Below are 20059 nucleotides of genomic sequence, written 5' to 3' on the forward strand. Positions count from 1 at the left end.
CAATGTAATTCCTGTCTCACAGGTGATACTTATGTATATTATTTTATGAAACTATAAGTTTGTTGATTTATGTTAGAGTATCTCTAGCGCTTGCATTTCTAAGGAATGTAATAGTAATGCGTTTTTATCAGTGCTTCTCTATTTCCTGTGTTGTGTCATTTTTATGTATGGGTCAGCATGGTTGATTTAAGATCCAATTATTTCAACACCTTTATTTGCAGTGTGTGGCGTCACGCCCCTGAACACCAGGATAGTTGGAGGGGAAGACGCTCTACCGGGAAGTTGGCCCTGGCAGGTTAGTCTGCAGAGATTTGGCGGCCATGTTTGTGGTGGATCCCTCATCAACAGAGAGTGGGTGATGTCTGCTGCTCACTGCTTCTCCAGGTGGGTAACTGCAATGTAATAGAGGATAAAATGTTCAGTGTTTTAGTTTTTGGTTTGACTTTTAGTCCACGTTCTTCCTAAAACCAACACATTTTTGTCATTTTTCCTTCAGTACAAGTACGTCTAGATGGCAGGTTTCTCTCGGTCGTCAGAACCTGCAGGGCAAAAACCCAAACGAAGAGTCCAGAGCCGTTGCCAAAATCATTTTGCATCCAAACTATGACAGTTCCACCAGCAACAACGACATTGCTCTGCTCAGACTCTCCTCACCAGTCAAATTCACAGACTACATCAGACCTGTGTGTCTGGCAGCCAGTGACAGTGTGTTCAACAACGGTACTGATAGCTGGGTCACTGGCTGGGGCGCAGTCAAGGAGGGAGGTGAGTCTGCTTGTTGCTGACAAATAGTTTGGTTGATGTGTCCTATAAACAGTAGATGGATGTGTGAATTGTCTCTTTTGTTGTTGGTCTCTCAGTGTCATTACCGTTCCCTGAAACCCTTCAAGAAGTGGAGGTGCCAGTTCTGGGAAACAGACATTGTAACTGTCTCAATGGAGTCGGTACAGTCACAGACAACATGATCTGTGCTGGTGTTCTGGCAGGAGGCAAAGACTCATGTCAGGTAGGCTGCCTCACTGAATCAGTCACTTGTTGGTCAGTGTGTTTAGGGTTTTGTGAAATCCTCAGACGTCTCCTCTCCTTCTCCTCAGGGTGACTCAGGAGGTCCAATGGTGAACCAGCAGGGCTCCGTCTGGGTCCAGTCTGGTATCGTTAGTTTTGGTTTTGGCTGTGCTCGGCCCAATCTGCCGGGAGTCTACTCCAGAGTGTCCAGTTACCAGTCCTGGATCAACTCCCACATCAGCTCTGATAAGCCAGGCTTTGTCCAGTTCACCTCCAGTGGGCTGGATGCTGACAGCAGCTACACCTGTCCTGGACTGCCACCTCCTGTTATTACTACTACTACTGCTAGTGGTACTACTACTACTGGTACTACTAGTGCTACTACTACTACTACTACTGCTGCAGTACCAGACACAACTACAGATCCGGGATCCACAGCATCAAGTGCTAAATGTAAGTATCCTGACTACCACATTACTCTGAATATTACATGTCATTTTGTTCTTTGTTTGTAGAAAGACTGACAGTCCAGGGAACAATTGGTACAGTATATATGCTGCTTCCAGCTCTTTCATGTTAGCATGTGGTGGTGAGCTGTCGGCTACAGTGTTTGTTGTGATGCTCCCATTAGGAGTCGCCAATGTCAGAAATGTGCAAACCATATTCATAGGGGCTTATAACTAATTAACATAGTATTTAGATATATTTTTGTTGAATACTTCAAAATAAATCTTTCTTATCACTGCTGCTCCCGGTTGCATTTCGTTTAATGGGGACCTTTTATACTTTTGTGTTTTTTTTCTTTACTTTAGTGTTATATAGTTTTTTGTGAATGTAAACGGTCTGCAAAGTTACAAAGCCCAAAGTCCACGCCAAAGGGAGTTACTCTCCCCCACTGAAACACTGCTCCTGAACTGCCTGAAACACCTTGCTTGAAGTCCTGCCTTTTCTTCCGTAACATTGTGATGTCACTAAGTAACACATTTGCATAACTGCTAGTTTGGCACACCCTCAAACAAAGCTAATTAGAGTGGAGCTACAAACCTAAACTAGAATTATTCACCTGAAAATAATCATAATGGGTCCTCTTTAATAGCTTCTGTAAGTATTTTGAGCCTGTTTTGCTAATTTAAGATGGACCGTCTATATCCTGTTGTTTGCAGTGTGTGGCGTCACGCCCCTGAACACCAGGATAGTTGGAGGTGAAGACGCTCCAGCAGGAAGTTGGCCCTGGCAGGTTAGTCTGCAGAAATTTGGCGGCCATGTTTGTGGTGGATCCCTCATCAACAGAGAGTGGGTGATGTCTGCTGCTCACTGCTTCTCCAGGTGGGTAACTGCAATGTAATAGAGGATAAAATGTTCAGTGTTTTAGTTTTTGGTTTGACTTTCAGTCCAAATTCTTCCTAAAACCAACACATTTAGTCATTTTTCCTTCAGTACAAGTACATCTAGATGGCAGGTTTCTCTCGGTCGTCAGAACCTGCAGGGCAAAAACCCAAACGAAGAGTCCAGAGCCATTGCCAAAATCATTTTGCATCCAAACTATGACAGTTCCACCAGCGACAACGACATTGCTATGCTCAGACTCTCCTCACCAGTCAAATTCACAGACTACATCAGACCTGTGTGTCTGGCAGCCAGTGACAGTGTGTTCAACAACGGTACTGATAGCTGGGTCACTGGCTGGGGCGCAGTCGAGGAGGGAGGTGAGTCTGCTTGTTGCTGACAAATAGTTTGGTTGATGTGTCCTAAAAACAGTAGATGGATGTGTGAATTGTCTCTCTTGTTGTTGGTCTCTCAGTGTCATTACCGTTCCCTGAAACCCTTCAAGAAGTGGAGGTGCCAGTTCTGGGAAACAGACATTGTAACTGTCTCAATGGAGTCGGTACAGTCACAGACAACATGATCTGTGCTGGTGTTCTGGCAGGAGGCAAAGACTCATGTCAGGTAGGCTGCTTCACTGAATCTGTCAGTTGTTGGTCAGTGTGTTTAGGGTTTTGTGAAATCCTCAGACATCTCCTCTCCTTCTCCTCAGGGTGACTCAGGAGGTCCAATGGTGAACCAGCAGGGCTCCGTCTGGGTCCAGTCTGGAATTGTTAGTTTTGGTTTTGGCTGTGCTCGACCCAATCTGCCGGGAGTCTACTCCAGAGTGTCCAGTTACCAGTCCTGGATCAATTCCCACATCAGTTCTGATAAGCCAGGCTTTGTCCAGTTCACCTCCAGTGGGCTGGATGCTGACAGCAGCTATACCTGTCCTGGTCTGCCACCTCCTGTTATTACTACTACTACTACTACTGGTACTGCAGGACCAGACACAACTACAGATCCAGGATCCACAGCATCAAGTGCTAAATGTAAGTATCCTGACTACCACAGTACTCTGAATATTACATGTCATTTTGTCCCTTGTTTGTAAGAAAAGTGACAGTCCAGGGAACAATTGGTACAGTATATATGCTGCTTTCAGCTCTTTCATGTTAGCATGTGGTGGCGAGCTGTCGGCTACAGTGTCTGTTGTGATGCTCCCATTAGGAGTCGCCAATGTCAGATATGTGCAAACCATATTCATAGGGGCTTATAACTAATTAACATAGTATTTAGATATATTTTTGTTGAATACTTCAAAATAAATCTTTCTTATCACTGCTGCTCCCGGTTGCATTTCGGTTAATGAGGACCTTTTATACTTTTGTGTTTTTTTTCTTTACTTTAGTGTTATATAGTTTTTCGTGAATGTAAACGGTCTGCAAAGTTACAAAGCCCAAAGTCCACGCCAAAGGGAGTTACTCTCCCCCACTGAAACACTGCTCCTGAACTGCCTGAAACACCTTGCTTGAAGTCCTGCCTTTTCTTCCGTAACATTGTGATGTCACTAAGTAACACATTTGCATAACTGCTAGTTTGGCACACCCTCAAACAAAGCTAATTAGAGTGGAGCTACAAACCTAAACTAGAATTATGCACCTGAAAATAATCATAATGGGTCCTCTTTAATAGCTTCTGTAAGTATTTTGAGCCTGTTTTGCTAATTTAAGATGGACCGTATATATCCTGTTGTTTGCAGTGTGTGGCGTCACGCCCCTGAACACCAGGATAGTTGGAGGTGAAGACGCTCCAGCAGGAAGTTGGCCCTGGCAGGTTAGTCTGCAGAGATTTGGCGGCCATGTTTGTGGTGGATCCCTCATCAACAGAGAGTGGGTGATGTCTGCTGCTCACTGCTTCTCCAGGTGGGTAACTGCAATGTAATAGAGGATAAAATGTTCAGTGTTTTAGTTTTTATTTTGACTTTTAGTCCACGTTCTTCCTAAAACTAACACATTTTTGTCATTTTTCCTTCAGCACAAGTACGTCTAGATGGCAGGTTTCTCTCGGTCGTCAGAACCTGCAGGGCAAAAACCCAAACGAAGAGTCCAGAGCCGTTGCCCAAATCATTTTGCATCCAAAATATGACAGTTCCACCAGCGACAACGACATTGCTCTGCTCAGACTCTCCTCACCAGTCAAATTCACAGACTACATCAGACCTGTGTGTCTGGCAGCCAGTGACAGTGTGTTCAACAACGGTACTGATAGCTGGGTCACTGGCTGGGGTGCAGTCAAGGAGGGAGGTGAGTCTGCTTGTTGCTGACAAATAGTTTGGTTGATGTGTCCTAAAAACAGTAGATGGATGTGTGAATTGTCTCTCTTGTTGTTGGTCTCTCAGTGTCATTACCGTTCCCTGAAACCCTTCAAGAAGTGGAGGTGCCAGTTCTGGGAAACAGACATTGTAACTGTCTCAATGGAGTCGGTACAGTCACAGACAACATGATCTGTGCTGGTGTTCTGGCAGGAGGCAAAGACTCATGTCAGGTAGGCTGCCTCACTGAATCTGTCACTTGTTGGTCAATGTGTTTAGGGTTTTGTGAAATCCTCAGACGTCTCCTCTCCATCTCCTCAGGGTGACTCAGGAGGTCCAATGGTGAACCAGCAGGGCTCCGTCTGGGTCCAGTCTGGAATTGTTAGTTTTGGTTTTGGCTGTGCTCGACCCAATCTGCCGGGAGTCTACTCCAGAGTGTCCAGTTACCAGTCCTGGATCAACTCCCACATCAGCTCTGATAAGCCAGGCTTTGTCCAGTTCACCTCCAGTGGGCTGGATGCTGACAGCAGCTATACCTGTCCTGGTCTGCCACCTCCTGTTATTACTACTACTACTACTACTGGTACTGCAGGACCAGACACAACTACAGATCCAGGATCCACAGCATCAAGTGCTAAATGTAAGTATCCTGACTACCACATTACTCTGAATATTACATGTCATTTTGTTCTTTGTTTGTAGAAAGACTGACAGTCCAGGGAACAATTGGTACAGTATATATGCTGCTTTCAGCCCTTTCATGTTAGCATGTGGTGGCGAGCTGTCGGCTACAGTGTCTGTTGTGATGCTCTAATTAGGAGTCGTCAATGTCAGATATGTGCAAACCATACTCATAGGGGCTTATAACTAATTATCATAGTAGTTAGTTTTATTGTTTTTTGAATATTTCATAATAAATCTTTATTATCACTGCTGCTCCCGGTTGCATTTAGTTTAAAAGCTTCTATATGTATTTTGAGACCATTTTGCTAATTTAAGAATGACTGTCTACTGTATATGCTGTTGTTTGCAGTGTGTGGCGTCACTCCCCTGAACACCAGGATAGTTGGAGGTGAAGACGCTCCACCAGGAAGTTGGCCCTGGCAGGCTAGTCTGCAGAAATTTGGCGGCCATGTTTGTGGTGGATCCCTCATCAACAGAGAGTGGGTGATGTCTGCTGCTCACTGCTTCTCCAGGTGGGTAACTGTAACATAATAGAGGATAAAATGATCCATTCCTCGGTTTGACTTTCAGTCCACGTTCTTCCTAAAACCAACACATTTTTGTCATTTTTCTTTCAGCACAAGTACGTCTAGATGGCAGGTTTCTCTCGGTCGTCAGAACCTGCAGGGCAAAAACCCAAACGAAGAGTCCAGAACTGTTGCCAAAATCATTTTGCATCCAAACTATGACAGTTCCACCAGCGACAACGACATTGCTCTGCTCAGACTCTCCTCACCAGTCAAATTCACAGACTACATCAGACCTGTGTGTCTGGCAGCCAGTGACAGTGTGTTCAACAACGGTACTGATAGCTGGGTCACTGGCTGGGGCGCAGTCAAGGAGGGAGGTGAGTCTGCTTGTTGCTGACAAATAGTTTGGTTGATGTGTCCTATAAACAGTAGATGGATGTGTGAATTGTCTCTCTTGTTGTTGGTCTCTCAGTGTCATTACCGTTCCCTGAAACCCTTCAAGAAGTGGAGGTGCCAGTTCTGGGAAACAGACATTGTAACTGTCTCAATGGCATCGGTACAGTCACAGACAACATGATCTGTGCTGGTGTTCTGGCAGGAGGCAAAGACTCATGTCAGGTAGGCTGCCTCACTGAATCAGTCAGTTGTTGGTCAATGTGTTTAGGGTTTTGTGAAATCCTCAGACGTCTCCTCTCCTTCTCCTCAGGGTGACTCAGGAGGTCCAATGGTGAACCAGCAGGGCTCCGTCTGGGTCCAGTCTGGTATCGTTAGTTTTGGTTTTGGCTGTGCTCGGCCCAATCTGCCGGGAGTCTACTCCAGAGTGTCCAGTTACCAGTCCTGGATCAACTCCCACATCAGCTCTGATAAGCCAGGCTTTGTCCAGTTCACCTCCAGTGGGCTGGATGCTGACAGCAGCTACACCTGTCCTGGTCTGCCACCTCCTGTTATTACTACTACTACTACTACTACTACTACTACTACTACTGGTACTACTACTACTGCAGGACCAGACACAACTACAGATCCAGGATCCACAGCATCAAGTGCTAAATGTAAGTATCCTGACTACCACAGTACTCTGAATATTACATGTCATTTTGTCCCTTGTTTGTAAAAAAAAGTGACAGTCCAGGGAACAATTGGTACAGTATATATGCTGCTTCCAGCTCTTTCATGTTAGCATGTGGTGGCGTGCTGTCGGCTACAGTGTCTGTTGTGATGCTCCCATTGGGAGTCGCCAATGTCAGATATGTGCAAACCATACTCATAGGGGCTTATAACTAATTCTCATAGTAGTTAGTTATATTGTTTTTTGAATATTTCATAATAAATCTTTATCATCACTGCTGCTCCCGGTTGCATTTAGTTTAAAAGCTTCTATTTGTATTTTGAGACCATTTTGCTAATTTAAGAATGACTGTCTACTGTATATCCTGTTGTTTGCAGTGTGTGGCGTCACGCCCCTGAACACCAGGATAGTTGGAGGTGAAGACGCTCCAGCAGGAAGTTGGCCCTGGCAGGTTAGTCTGCAGAGATTTGGCGGCCATGTTTGTGGTGGATCCCTCATCAACAGAGAGTGGGTGATGTCTGCTGCTCACTGCTTCTCCAGGTGGGTAACTGCAATGTAATGGAGGATAAAATGTTCAGTGTTTTAGTTTTTGGTTTGACTTTTAGTCCACGTTCTTCCTAAAACCAACACATTTTTGTCATTTTTCCTTCAGTACAAGTACGTCTAGATGGCAGGTTTCTCTCGGTCGTCAGAACCTGCAGGGCAAAAACCCAAACGAAGAGTCCAGAGCCATTGCCAAAATCATTTTGCATCCAAACTATGACAGTTCCACCAGCGACAACGACATTGCTCTGCTCAGACTCTCCTCACCAGTCAAATTCACAGACTACATCAGCCCTGTGTGTCTGGCAGCCAGTGACAGTGTGTTCAACAACGGTACTGATAGCTGGGTCACTGGCTGGGGCGCAGTCAAGGAGGGAGGTGAGTCTGCTTGTTGCTGACAAATAGTTTGGTTGATGTGTCCTATAAACAGTAGATGGATGTGTGAATTGTCTCTCTTGTTGTTGGTCTCTCAGTGTCATTACCGTTCCCTGAAACCCTTCAAGAAGTGGAGGTGCCAGTTCTGGGAAACAGACATTGTAACTGTCTCAATGGAGTCGGTACAGTCACAGACAACATGATCTGTGCTGGTGTTCTGGCAGGAGGCAAAGACTCATGTCAGGTAGGCTGCTTCACTGAATCTGTCAGTTGTTGGTCAGTGTGTTTAGGGTTTTGTGAAATCCTCAGACGTCTCCTCTCCTTCTCCTCAGGGTGACTCAGGAGGTCCAATGGTGAACCAGCAGGGCTCCGTTTGGGTCCAGTCTGGAATTGTTAGTTTTGGTTTTGGCTGTGCTCGACCCAATCTGCCGGGAGTCTACTCCAGAGTGTCCAGTTACCAGTCCTGGATCAACTCCCACATCAGCTCTGATAAGCCAGGCTTTGTCCAGTTCACCTCCAGTGGGCTGGATGCTGACAGCAGCTACACCTGTCCTGGACTGCCACCTCCTGTTATTACTACTACTACTACTGGTACTACTATTACTACTACTATTACTAGTGGTACTGCAGGACCAGACACAACTACAGACCCAGCAACTGAAACCACAGGTCTATGTTCCATGTCAAGTGCTAAATGTAAGTAACCAGAGTACCACGGTATTTTGAATATCAATTATTCTGTTTTTCATACAAATAATGAACAATTAACTATTTATAAAATTGGAATATTCATGCTTTCTGCACACCCCAGTGGTAAAGTAAAATAAAAATGACACTGGCAGCCAACAGTGGAACTAAGCTAAAGTTAATTAAGTCTTTAGATTTGTTATGATTATATTTGTCATTAATCTAATGTGAATAGTTCTTTTTTTTTTTTAATTGGACAATTCATTTTCAAAACAGGCACAGTCTTTATGTTGAGGATGAGTGGTCAAGACAATGCTGTCTGGCATTGTGTCTCATTTGATACTGCCACTAGGAGTCATCAAAGTCACACAGGCTTTAATTAATTATACACATATTTAGTTTAAATTTGAGATTTTAAGATAACTTAGTAATGCATGTTTTTGTAAACAATGTTTATAAGTTTTACTTAATAAGTATGAATGACAAGGACAAACAATGTTCCCCTCTCCCTACCCTGCTTCCCCAGACCCCTCCCAATCACACAATAAGGAAACATTACACGAACAATAACGTCATACTAACTAAAAGACGGATGGGTGACATAAACCCACACAGGAAAAAAACACACACAGCAGCAATACAGTAGTTCCAAAATAAATATACAAACAAAAAAATACAAAATAAAAAGTTCAAATAAAAATAAAAATACATAAAACATATGCCTACGCTCTAGGAAGTACTCACAATGTAATTCCTGTCTCACAGGTGATACTTATGTATATTATTTTATGAAACTATAAGTTTGTTGATTTATGTTAGAGTATCTCTAGCGCTTGCATTTCTAAGGAATGTAATAGTAATGCGTTTTTATCAGTGCTTCTCTATTTCCTGTGTTGTGTCATTTTTATGTATGGGTCAGCATGGTTGATTTAAGATCCAATTATTTCAACACCTTTATTTGCAGTGTGTGGCGTCACGCCCCTGAACACCAGGATAGTTGGAGGGGAAGACGCTCTACCGGGAAGTTGGCCCTGGCAGGTTAGTCTGCAGAGATTTGGCGGCCATGTTTGTGGTGGATCCCTCATCAACAGAGAGTGGGTGATGTCTGCTGCTCACTGCTTCTCCAGGTGGGTAACTGCAATGTAATAGAGGATAAAATGTTCAGTGTTTTAGTTTTTGGTTTGACTTTCAGTCCACGTTCTTCCTAAAACCAACACATTTTTGGCATTTTTCCTTCAGTACAAGTACGTCTAGATGGCAGGTTTCTCTCGGTCGTCAGAACCTGCAGGGCAAAAACCCAAACGAAGAGTCCAGAGCCATTGCCAAAATCATTTTGCATCCAAACTATGACAGTTCCACCAGCAACAACGACATTGCTCTGCTCAGACTCTCCTCACCAGTCAAATTCACAGACTACATCAGACCTGTGTGTCTGGCAGCCAGTGACAGTGTGTTCAACAACGGTACTGATAGCTGGGTCACTGGCTGGGGCGCAGTCAAGGAGGGAGGTGAGTCTGCTTGTTGCTGACAAATAGTTTGGTTGATGTGTCCTATAAACAGTAGATGGATGTGTGAATTGTCTCTTTTGTTGTTGGTCTCTCAGTGTCATTACCGTTCCCTGAAACCCTTCAAGAAGTGGAGGTGCCAGTTCTGGGAAACAGACATTGTAACTGTCTCAATGGAGTCGGTACAGTCACAGACAACATGATCTGTGCTGGTGTTCTGGCAGGAGGCAAAGACTCATGTCAGGTAGGCTGCCTCACTGAATCAGTCAGTTGTTGGTCAATGTGTTTAGGGTTTTGTGAAATCCTCAGACGTCTCCTCTCCTTCTCCTCAGGGTGACTCAGGAGGTCCAATGGTGAACCAGCAGGGCTCCGTCTGGGTCCAGTCTGGTATCGTTAGTTTTGGTTTTGGCTGTGCTCGGCCCAATCTGCCGGGAGTCTACTCCAGAGTGTCCAGTTACCAGTCCTGGATCAACTCCCACATCAGCTCTGATAAGCCAGGCTTTGTCCAGTTCACCTCCAGTGGGCTGGATGCTGACAGCAGCTACACCTGTCCTGGACTGCCACCTCCTGTTATTACTACTACTACTGCTAGTGGTACTACTACTACTGGTACTACTAGTGCTACTACTACTACTACTACTGCTGCAGTACCAGACACAACTACAGATCCAGGATCCACAGCATCAAGTGCTAAATGTAAGTATCCTGACTACCACAGTACTCCGAATATTACATGTCATTTTGTTCTTTCTTTGTAGAAAGACTGACAGTCCAGGGAACAATTGGTACAGTATATATGCTGCTTCCAGCTCTTTCATGTTAGCATGTGGTGGCGAGCTGTCGGCTACAGTGTTTGTTGTGATGCTCCCATTGGGAGTCGCCAATGTCAGAAATGTGCAAACCATATTCATAGGGGCTTATAACTAATTAACATAGTATTTAGATATATTTTTTTTATATACTTCAAAATAAATCTTTCTTATCACTGCTGCTCCCGGTTGCATTTCATTTAATGGGGACCTTTTATACTTTTGTGTTTTTTTTCTTTACTTTAGTGTTATATAGTTTTTTGTGAATGTAAACGGTCTGCAAAGTTACAAAGCCCAAAGTCCACGCCAAAGGGAGTTACTCTCCCCCACTGAAACACTGCTCCTGAACTGCCTGAAACACCTTGCTTGAAGTCCTGCCTTTTCTTCCGTAACATTGTGATGTCACTAAGTAACACATTTGCATAACTGCTAGTTTGGCACACCCTCAAACAAAGCTAATTAGAGTGGAGCTACAAACCTAAACTAGAATTATTCACCTGAAAATAATCATAATGGGTCCTCTTTAATAGCTTCTGTAAGTATTTTGAGCCTGTTTTGCTAATTTAAGATGGACCGTCTATATCCTGTTGTTTGCAGTGTGTGGCGTCACGCCCCTGAACCCCAGGATAGTTGGAGGTGAAGACGCTCCACCAGGAAGTTGGCCCTGGCAGGTTAGTCTGCAGAAATTTGGCGGCCATGTTTGTGGTGGATCCCTCATCAACAGAGAGTGGGTGATGTCTGCTGCTCACTGCTTCTCCAGGTGGGTAACTGCAATGTAATAGAGGATAAAATGTTCAGTGTTTTAGTTTTTATTTTGACTTTTAGTCCACGTTCTTCCTAAAACCAACACATTTTTGTCATTTTTCCTTCAGTACAAGTACGTCTAGATGGCAGGTTTCTCTCGGTCGTCAGAACCTGCAGGGCAAAAACCCAAACGAAGAGTCCAGAGCCGTTGCCAAAATCATTTTGCATCCAAACTATGACAGTTCCACCAGCGACAACGACATTGCTCTGCTCAGACTCTCCTCACCAGTCAAATTCACAGACTACATCAGACCTGTGTGTCTGGCAGCCAGTGACAGTGTGTTCAACAACGGTACTGATAGCTGGGTCACTGGCTGGGGCGCAGTCCAGGAGGGAGGTGAGTCTGCTTGTTGCTGACAAATAGTTTGGTTGATGTGTCCTATAAACAGTAGATGGATGTGTGAATTGTCTCTCTTGTTGTTGGTCTCTCAGTGTCATTACCGTTCCCTGAAACCCTTCAAGAAGTGGAGGTGCCAGTTCTGGGAAACAGACATTGTAACTGTCTCAATGGAGTCGGTACAGTCACAGACAACATGATCTGTGCTGGTGTTCTGGCAGGAGGCAAAGACTCATGTCAGGTAGGCTGCTTCACGGAATCTGTCACTTGTTGGTCAATGTGTTTAGGGTTTTTGTGAAATCCTCAGACGTCTCCTCTCCTTCTCCTCAGGGTGACTCAGGAGGTCCAATGGTAAACCAGCAGGGCTCCGTCTGGGTCCAGTCTGGAATCGTTAGTTTTGGTTTTGGCTGTGCTCGGCCCAATCTGCCGGGAGTCTACTCCAGAGTGTCCAGTTACCAGTCCTGGATCAACTCCCACATCGGCTCTGATAAGCCAGGCTTTGTCCAGTTCACCTCCAGTGGGCTGGATGCTGACAGCAGCTACACCTGTCCTGGTCTGCCACCTCCTGTTATTACTACTACTACTACTACTACTACTACTACTGGTACTACTACTACTGCAGGACCAGACACAACTACAGATCCAGGATCCACAGCATCAAGTGCTAAATGTAAGTATCCTGACTACCACAGTACTCTGAATATTACATGTCATTTTGTCCCTTGTTTGTAAAAAAAGTGACAGTCCAGGGAACAATTGGTACAGTATATATGCTGCTTCCAGCTCTTTCATGTTAGCATGTGGTGGCGTGCTGTCGGCTACAGTGTCTGTTGTGATGCTCCCATTGGGAGTCGCCAATGTCAGATATGTGCAAACCATACTCATAGGGGCTTATAACTAATTCTCATAGTAGTTAGTTATATTGTTTTTTGAATATTTCATAATAAATCTTTATTATCACTGCTGCTCCCGGTTCCATTTAGTTTAAAAGCTTCTATATGTATTTTGAGACCATTTTGCTAATTTAAGAATGACTGTCTACTGTATATCCTGTTGTTTGCAGTGTGTGGCGTCACTCCCCTGAACACCAGGATAGTTGGAGGTGAAGACGCTCCACCAGGAAGTTGGCCCTGGCAGGTTAGTCTGCAGAAATTTGGCGGCCATGTTTGTGGTGGATCCCTCATCAACAGAGAGTGGGTGATGTCTGCTGCTCACTGCTTCTCCAGGTGGGTAACTGCAATGTAATAGAGGATAAAATGTTCAGTGTTTTAGTTTTTGGTTTGACTTTCAGTCCAAATTCTTCCTAAAACCAACACATTTTGTCATTTTTCCTTCAGTACAAGTACGTCTAGATGGCAGGTTTCTCTCGGTCGTCAGAACCTGCAGGGCAAAAACCCAAACGAAGAGTCCAGAGCCATTGCCAAAATCATTTTGCATCCAAACTATGACAGTTCCACCAGCGACAACGACATTGCTATGCTCAGACTCTCCTCACCAGTCAAATTCACAGACTACATCAGACCTGTGTGTCTGGCAGCCAGTGACAGTGTGTTCAACAACGGTACTGATAGCTGGGTCACTGGCTGGGGTGCAGTCAAGGAGGGAGGTGAGTCTGCTTGTTGCTGACAAATAGTTTGGTTGATGTGTCCTATAAACAGTAGATGGATGTGTGAATTGTCTCTCTTGTTGTTGGTCTCTCAGTGTCATTACCGTTCCCTGAAACCCTTCAAGAAGTGGAGGTGCCAGTTCTGGGAAACAGACATTGTAACTGTCTCAATGGAGTCGGTACAGTCACAGACAACATGATCTGTGCTGGTGTTCTGGCAGGAGGCAAAGACTCATGTCAGGTAGGCTGCTTCACTGAATCTGTCAGTTGTTGGTCAGTGTGTTTAGGGTTTTGTGAAATCCTCAGACATCTCCTCTCCTTCTCCTCAGGGTGACTCAGGAGGTCCAATGGTGAACCAGCAGGGCTCCGTCTGGGTCCAGTCTGGAATTGTTAGTTTTGGTTTTGGCTGTGCTCGACCCAATCTGCCGGGAGTCTACTCCAGAGTGTCCAGTTACCAGTCCTGGATCAATTCCCACATCAGTTCTGATAAGCCAGGCTTTGTCCAGTTCACCTCCAGTGGGCTGGATGCTGACAGCAGCTATACCTGTCCTGGTCTGCCACCTCCTGTTATTACTACTACTACTACTACTGGTACTGCAGGACCAGACACAACTACAGATCCAGGATCCACAGCATCAAGTGCTAAATGTAAGTATCTTGACTACCACAGTACTCTGAATATTACATGTCATTTTGTTCTTTGTTTGTAGAAAGACTGACAGTCCAGGGAACAATTGGTACAGTATATATGCTGCTTTCAGCTCTTTCATGTTAGCATGTGGTGGCGAGCTGTCGGCTACAGTGTCTGTTGTGATGCTCCCATTAGGAGTCGCCAATGTCAGATATGTGCAAACCATATTCATAGGGGCTTATAACTAATTAACATAGTATTTAGATATATTTTTGTTGAATACTTCAAAATAAATCTTTCTTATCACTGCTGCTCCCGGTTGCATTTCGTTTAATGAGGACCTTTTATACTTTTGTGTTTTTTTTCTTTACTTTAGTGTTATATAGTTTTTTGTGAATGTAAACGGTCTGCAAAGTTACAAAGCCCAAAGTCCACGCCAAAGGGAGTTACTCTCCCCCACTGAAACACTGCTCCTGAACTGCCTGAAACACCTTGCTTGAAGTCCTGCCTTTTCTTCTGTAACATTGTGATGTCACTAAGTAACACATTTGCATAACTGCTAGTTTGGCACACCCTCAAACAAAGCTAATTAGAGTGGAGCTACAAACCTAAACTACAATTATGCACCTGAAAATAATCATAATGGGTCCTCTTTAATAGCTCCTGTAAGTATTTTGAGCCTGTTTTGCTAATTTAAGATGGACCGTCTATATCCTGTTGTTTGCAGTGTGTGGCGTCACGCCCCTGAACACCAGGATAGTTGGAGGTGAAGACGCTCCACCAGGAAGTTGGCCCTGGCAGGTTAGTCTGCAGAGATTTGGCGGCCATGTTTGTGGTGGATCCCTCATCAACAGCGAGTGGGTGATGTCTGCTGCTCACTGCTTCTCCAGGTGGGTAACTGCAATGTAATAGAGGATAAAATGTTCAGTGTTTTAGTTTTTGGTTTGACTTTTAGTCCACGTTCTTCCTAAAACCAACACATTTTTGTCATTTTTCCTTCAGTACAAGTACGTCTAGATGGCAGGTTTCTCTCGGTCGTCAGAACCTGCAGGGCAAAAACCCAAACGAAGAGTCCAGAGCCATTGCCAAAATCATTTTGCATCCAAAATATGACAGTTCCACCAGCGACAACGACATTGCTATGCTCAGACTCTCCTCACCAGTCAAATTTACAGACTACATCAGACCTGTGTGTCTGGCAGCCAGTGACAGTGTGTTCAACAACGGTACTGATAGCTGGGTCACTGGCTGGGGCGCAGTCAAGGAGGGAGGTGAGTCTGCTTGTTGCTGACAAATAGTTTGGTTGATGTGTCCTATAAACAGTAGATGGATGTGTGAATTGTCTCTCTTGTTGTTGGTCTCTCAGTGTCATTACCGTTCCCTGAAACCCTTCAAGAAGTGGAGGTGCCAGTTCTGGGAAACAGACATTGTAACTGTCTCAATGGAGTCGGTACAGTCACAGACAACATGATCTGTGCTGGTGTTCTGGCAGGAGGCAAAGACTCATGTCAGGTAGGCTGCTTCACTGAATCTGTCAGTTGTTGGTCAATGTGTTTAAGGTTTTGTGAAATCCTCAGACGTCTCCTCTCCATCTCCTCAGGGTGACTCAGGAGGTCCAATGGTGAACCAGCAGGGCTCCGTCTGGGTCCAGTCTGGTATCGTTAGTTTTGGTTTTGGCTGTGCTCGGCCCAATCTGCCGGGAGTCTACTCCAGAGTGTCCAGTTACCAGTCCTGGATCAACTCCCACATCAGCTCTGATAAGCCAGGCTTTGTCCAGTTCACCTCCAGTGGGCTGGATGCTGACAGCAGCTACACCTGTCCTGGTCTGCCACCTCCTGTTATTACTACTACTACTGCTAGTGGTACTACTACTACTGGTACTACTAGTGCTACTACTACTACTACTACTGCTGCAGTACCAGACACAACTACAGATCCAGGATCCACAGCATCAAGTGCTAAATGTAAGTATCCTGACTACCACATTACTCTGAATATTACATGTCATTTTGTTCTTTGTTTGTAGAAAGACTGACAGTCCAGGGAACAATTGGTACAGTATATATGCTGCTTCCAGCTCTTTCATGTTAGCATGTGGTGGCGAGCTGTCGGCTACAGTGTTTGTTGTGATGCTCCCATTGGGAGTCGCCAATGTCAGATATGTGCAAACCATATTCATAGGGGCTTATAACTAATTAACATAGTATTTAGATATATTTTTGTTGAATACTTCAAAATAAATCTTTCTTATCACTGCTGCTCCCGGTTGCATTTCGTTTAATGGGGACCTTTTATACTTTTGTGTTTTTTTTCTTTACTTTAGTGTGTTATATAGTTTTTTGTGAATGTAAACGGTCTGCAAAGTTACAAAGCCCAAAGTCCACGCCAAAGGGAGTTACTCTCCCCCACTGTAACACTGATCCTGAACTGCCTGAAACACCTTGCTTGAAGTCCTGCCTTTTCTTCCGTAACATTGTGATGTCACTAAGTAACACATTTGCATAACTGCTAGTTTGGCACACCCTCAAACAAAGCTAATTAGAGTGGAGCTACAAACCTAAACTAGAATTATTCACCTGAAAATAATCATAATGGGTCCTCTTTAATAGCTCCTGTAAGTATTTTGAGCCTGTTTTGCTAATTTAAGATGGACCGTCTATATCCTGTTGTTTGCAGTGTGTGGCGTCACGCCCCTGAACACCAGGATAGTTGGAGGTGAAGACGCTCCACCAGGAAGTTGGCCCTGGCAGGTTAGTCTGCAGAAATTTGGCGGCCATGTTTGTGGTGGATCCCTCATCAACAGAGAGTGGGTGATGTCTGCTGCTCACTGCTTCTCCAGGTGGGTAACTGCAATGTAATAGAGGATAAAATGTTCAGTGTTTTAGTTTTTGGTTTGACTTTCAGTCCACGTTCTTCCTAAAACCAACACATTTTTGTCATTTTTCCTTCAGTACAAGTACGTCTAGATGGCAGGTTTCTCTCGGTCGTCAGAACCTGCAGGGCAAAAACCCAAACGAAGAGTCCAGAGCCGTTGCCCAAATCATTTTGCATCCAAACTACGACAGTTCCACCAGCGACAACGACATTGCTCTGCTCAGACTCTCCTCACCAGTCAAATTTACAGACTACATCAGACCTGTGTGTCTGGCAGCCAGTGACAGTGTGTTCAACAACGGTACTGATAGCTGGGTCACTGGCTGGGGCGCAGTCAAGGAGGGAGGTGAGTCTGCTTGTTGCTGACAAATAGTTTGGTTGATGTGTCCTAAAAACAATAGATGGATGTGTGAATTGTCTCTCTTGTTGTTGGTCTCTCAGTGTCATTACCGTTCCCTGAAACCCTTCAAGAAGTGGAGGTGCCAGTTCTGGGAAACAGACATTGTAACTGTCTCAATGGAGTCGGTACAGTCACAGACAACATGATCTGTGCTGGTGTTCTGGCAGGAGGCAAAGACTCATGTCAGGTAGGCTGCTTCACTGAATCTGTTACTTGTTGGTCAGTGTGTTTAGGGTTTTGTGAAATCCTCAGGCGTCTCCTCTCCATCTCCTCAGGGTGACTCAGGAGGTCCAATGGTGAACCAGCAGGGCTCCGTCTGGGTCCAGTCTGGAATCGTTAGTTTTGGTTTTGGCTGTGCTCGACCCAATCTGCCGGGAGTCTACTCCAGAGTGTCCAGTTACCAGTCCTGGATCAACTCCCACATCAGCTCTGATAAGCCAGGCTTTGTCCAGTTCACCTCCAGTGGGCTGGATGCTGACAGCAGCTACACCTGTCCTGGTCTGCCAGTTGCCCCTACACTCTCGCCAACGAAAAAACCTAGTATTACTACCCAAATTGTAACCAACCCTGCAAGTGAGTGTCCTGAAAAGATAATAATTATTCAAATGTTTCCACTGTCAGAATTGTGATAATTTGGTTTACCTCTGTCTGTCATTTATGTTTGCTTCTCTTCATGTTTAATGTTCTCATATAGGATCAGTGTGTGGCAAAGCTCCGTTGAACAGCCGTGCTGTAGGTGACAGCGGTGTTGTACCTGGAGGGATGTGGCCTTGGATGGTTAGTCTCCACAAAAATGGGGTCTATACTTGTGGAGGAACCCTGATCGCTGACAAATTTGTCCTCACTGCTGCCCAGTGTTTCTCTTCGTAAGTGCAAAAGCATTATTTTTTTGTATTCATTATTCATTTAGTTGTGAAATAATTAAATATGGTGCCCTTTATCCTCCTGACAGCTCCAATCCAGATGTCAGTGAGTGGAGTGTGTTTCTGGGCCAGCGAATTGTGGACGGCTCTGAAGAGTTCGAGATGTCTCTTGGCATTGTGGACATTAAAGTGAGCAAAATGACAGGTTCCAATATCGCACTGCTGCAGCTGAGTAAGCCGGTCACCTACAGAGATTATATTCAGCCTGTGTGTATGGACATCAGCAGCGCCCAAACCTTCCTCGCTGGAAGTCTATGCTGGGTGGCAGGCTGGGAGAAGGGCAGCAAGAGCCGAGGTAAGGGTTTATCAAGCTTTTGTGTTTGCTGCTAATATGATAAGTATCATTTCAGTTAGGGATGTTAATAATTAACCGTTAACTTGAATTTTTACCAATCAATGCTATCGGTTAAACGGTTAAAAGAAATAATAAAAAATAAATAAAAAGCTAAGTAAAACTAAGTGGAGCGGCATGTGACTTAGAGAAGAATAGCTGGTCCAACTTAACAGCCCACCTTAAGAGAGCCTGAGCCGGTGTTGCAAGACACGGGAGCTTGGTTTGGGTCTTGAGGAGTTGTAGTATTTATTCACCGACAAATTAACTGTACACACACTGTCTGCTACTGCTACGTTCACAGCTATAACGCCACACTCACCTCCGCCACACACACACGGTCTGTCGGACACGCGTTAACATTACGCCGCGCTAACACGCAGTTCTGATGTTGGACTCTAGCGGACTGTTTTTGTGTCAAATTATTGATTTCTTAAGTAAGTAGCCGTGTAATAAGCGGGATAATGTACAGCTAGCGGGTCATTGTGCATCGCCCTGAATCATTACTTAGCGGTTAATAATCGGTTAACGAGGGTTGGTTGTCGGTTAGAAAAAAAATCAAAATTAGCATTCCTAATTTCACTATATCTGTAATAGCTTCCTCATTATATACAAAGCATAGTTTGATTATTCACAAAGATTGTTTGTATTCACGGGAGTCAATGTGATTTTTCCAGCCGACTCAAGTCTTCGAGATCTTGAAACTCAAGTGGCAAGTTGTGGAAATGTTTCGGATTCTGAGAACATTTGCACTTACACCATGGACCTTCAACAGGTAAGATAAAGTCTTCCCATCCACCAGTGTTTCTAAAAATCCTTTTTGCTCTGTCATGAGAAGTTTTCACATTGACGATGAATCCTCTGTTTTTATATTTGCAGGGGGATCAGGGCGGCCCTCTAATGTGCAAGTCAGACTCCTCTTGGTTCCAGGTGGCCGTTGTAACAGTGAGCGGAAGCAAATCAGTCCGCGCTGATGTTCAGGTCTTTTCCAAAACTTCAAGATTCGGGTCCTTCTTAAAGGAAACAGTTGGCGACATGCCGTCTCCTGAAAAAGGAAATGCAGCAGGTTTCTCAATTTCCTTATTCCTCTCTCTCGCTGTCCCCGTTATCTCAGTGTTTCTGTTGTCAGGGTGTTAGGTCTACTGTCTCCGCGGGGCGTTGAAGTAGTTCATTATTGCATTTAAAAGCTTCGAACAATCTTCTCAAGCCCCCCGTTCTGTAAATGCACTTAAGATACTCAGGTCGCTTGTCAGGCTCCTCCAAAGAAGTTTATATTTTTACAACAACAAAAGGTGTTTTTATTTAGTGTGATGGGGGTGGGGTGTTTCTATAAAATAATTGTATGGGGAAA

The 20059-nt window shown here is 44.6% G+C and overlaps 3 protein-coding genes across 3 annotated transcripts; all 3 read left to right on the forward strand.

The window, feature by feature from the left end:
• Window positions 1-262: 262 nt before the first annotated feature.
• On the forward strand, window positions 263-3430 carry LOC119479841 (transmembrane protease serine 9-like). Its single transcript, XM_037755809.1, has 9 exons — window positions 263-384; window positions 497-765; window positions 861-1006; window positions 1095-1353; window positions 2169-2331; window positions 2443-2711; window positions 2807-2952; window positions 3041-3302; window positions 3423-3430. The coding sequence occupies exons 1-9, from the start codon at window positions 359-361 to the stop codon at window positions 3428-3430; spliced, it is 1548 nt and encodes a 515-aa protein (XP_037611737.1). The 5' UTR covers window positions 263-358.
• Window positions 3431-4074: 644 nt separating this feature from the next.
• LOC119479842 (transmembrane protease serine 9-like) lies at window positions 4075-10760 on the forward strand. The gene is made up of 17 exons (XM_037755810.1): window positions 4075-4232; window positions 4345-4613; window positions 4709-4854; window positions 4943-5261; window positions 5655-5817; window positions 5923-6191; window positions 6287-6432; window positions 6521-6866; window positions 7261-7423; window positions 7536-7804; window positions 7900-8045; window positions 8134-8419; window positions 9423-9615; window positions 9728-9996; window positions 10092-10237; window positions 10326-10580; window positions 10752-10760. Exons 1-17 carry the CDS (start codon window positions 4207-4209, stop codon window positions 10758-10760), a joined length of 3420 nt encoding a protein of 1139 aa, XP_037611738.1. The 5' UTR covers window positions 4075-4206.
• Window positions 10761-11434: 674 nt separating this feature from the next.
• Window positions 11435-19870, forward strand: LOC119479843 (transmembrane protease serine 9-like). The gene is made up of 21 exons (XM_037755811.1): window positions 11435-11562; window positions 11675-11955; window positions 12039-12184; window positions 12274-12613; window positions 13007-13169; window positions 13281-13549; window positions 13645-13790; window positions 13879-14197; window positions 14908-15070; window positions 15183-15451; window positions 15547-15692; window positions 15781-16039; window positions 16857-17019; window positions 17132-17400; window positions 17496-17641; window positions 17730-18027; window positions 18149-18320; window positions 18407-18672; window positions 19386-19483; window positions 19588-19689; window positions 19838-19870. Exons 1-21 carry the CDS (start codon window positions 11537-11539, stop codon window positions 19868-19870), a joined length of 4074 nt encoding a protein of 1357 aa, XP_037611739.1. The 5' UTR covers window positions 11435-11536.
• The last annotated feature ends 189 nt before the right edge of the window (window positions 19871-20059 follow it).

Source organism: Sebastes umbrosus, chromosome 20 (genome assembly GCF_015220745.1).
Source record: "Sebastes umbrosus isolate fSebUmb1 chromosome 20, fSebUmb1.pri, whole genome shotgun sequence".
Taxonomy (NCBI): Eukaryota; Metazoa; Chordata; class Actinopteri; order Perciformes; family Sebastidae; genus Sebastes; species Sebastes umbrosus.

Bases quoted from the DNA above. Each gene is read 5' to 3' on its own strand.
- LOC119479843 (XM_037755811.1), top strand. From the start codon at position 11,537: ATGTCTGCTGCTCACTGCTTCTCCAG. The intron at 14,198-14,907 runs GTAAGTATCTTG...TGTTGTTTGCAG, and splicing joins CACAGCATCAAGTGCTAAAT to TGTGTGGCGTCACGCCCCTG. The intron at 19,484-19,587 runs GTAAGATAAAGT...TTATATTTGCAG, and splicing joins ACACCATGGACCTTCAACAG to GGGGATCAGGGCGGCCCTCT.
- LOC119479842 (XM_037755810.1), top strand. From the start codon at position 4,207: ATGTCTGCTGCTCACTGCTTCTCCAG. The intron at 4,233-4,344 runs GTGGGTAACTGC...TTTTTCCTTCAG, and splicing joins GCTGCTCACTGCTTCTCCAG to CACAAGTACGTCTAGATGGC. The intron at 7,424-7,535 runs GTGGGTAACTGC...TTTTTCCTTCAG, and splicing joins GCTGCTCACTGCTTCTCCAG to TACAAGTACGTCTAGATGGC.
- LOC119479841 (XM_037755809.1), top strand. From the start codon at position 359: ATGTCTGCTGCTCACTGCTTCTCCAG. The intron at 766-860 runs GTGAGTCTGCTT...TTGGTCTCTCAG, and splicing joins GGGCGCAGTCAAGGAGGGAG to TGTCATTACCGTTCCCTGAA. The intron at 1,007-1,094 runs GTAGGCTGCCTC...CCTTCTCCTCAG, and splicing joins GAGGCAAAGACTCATGTCAG to GGTGACTCAGGAGGTCCAAT.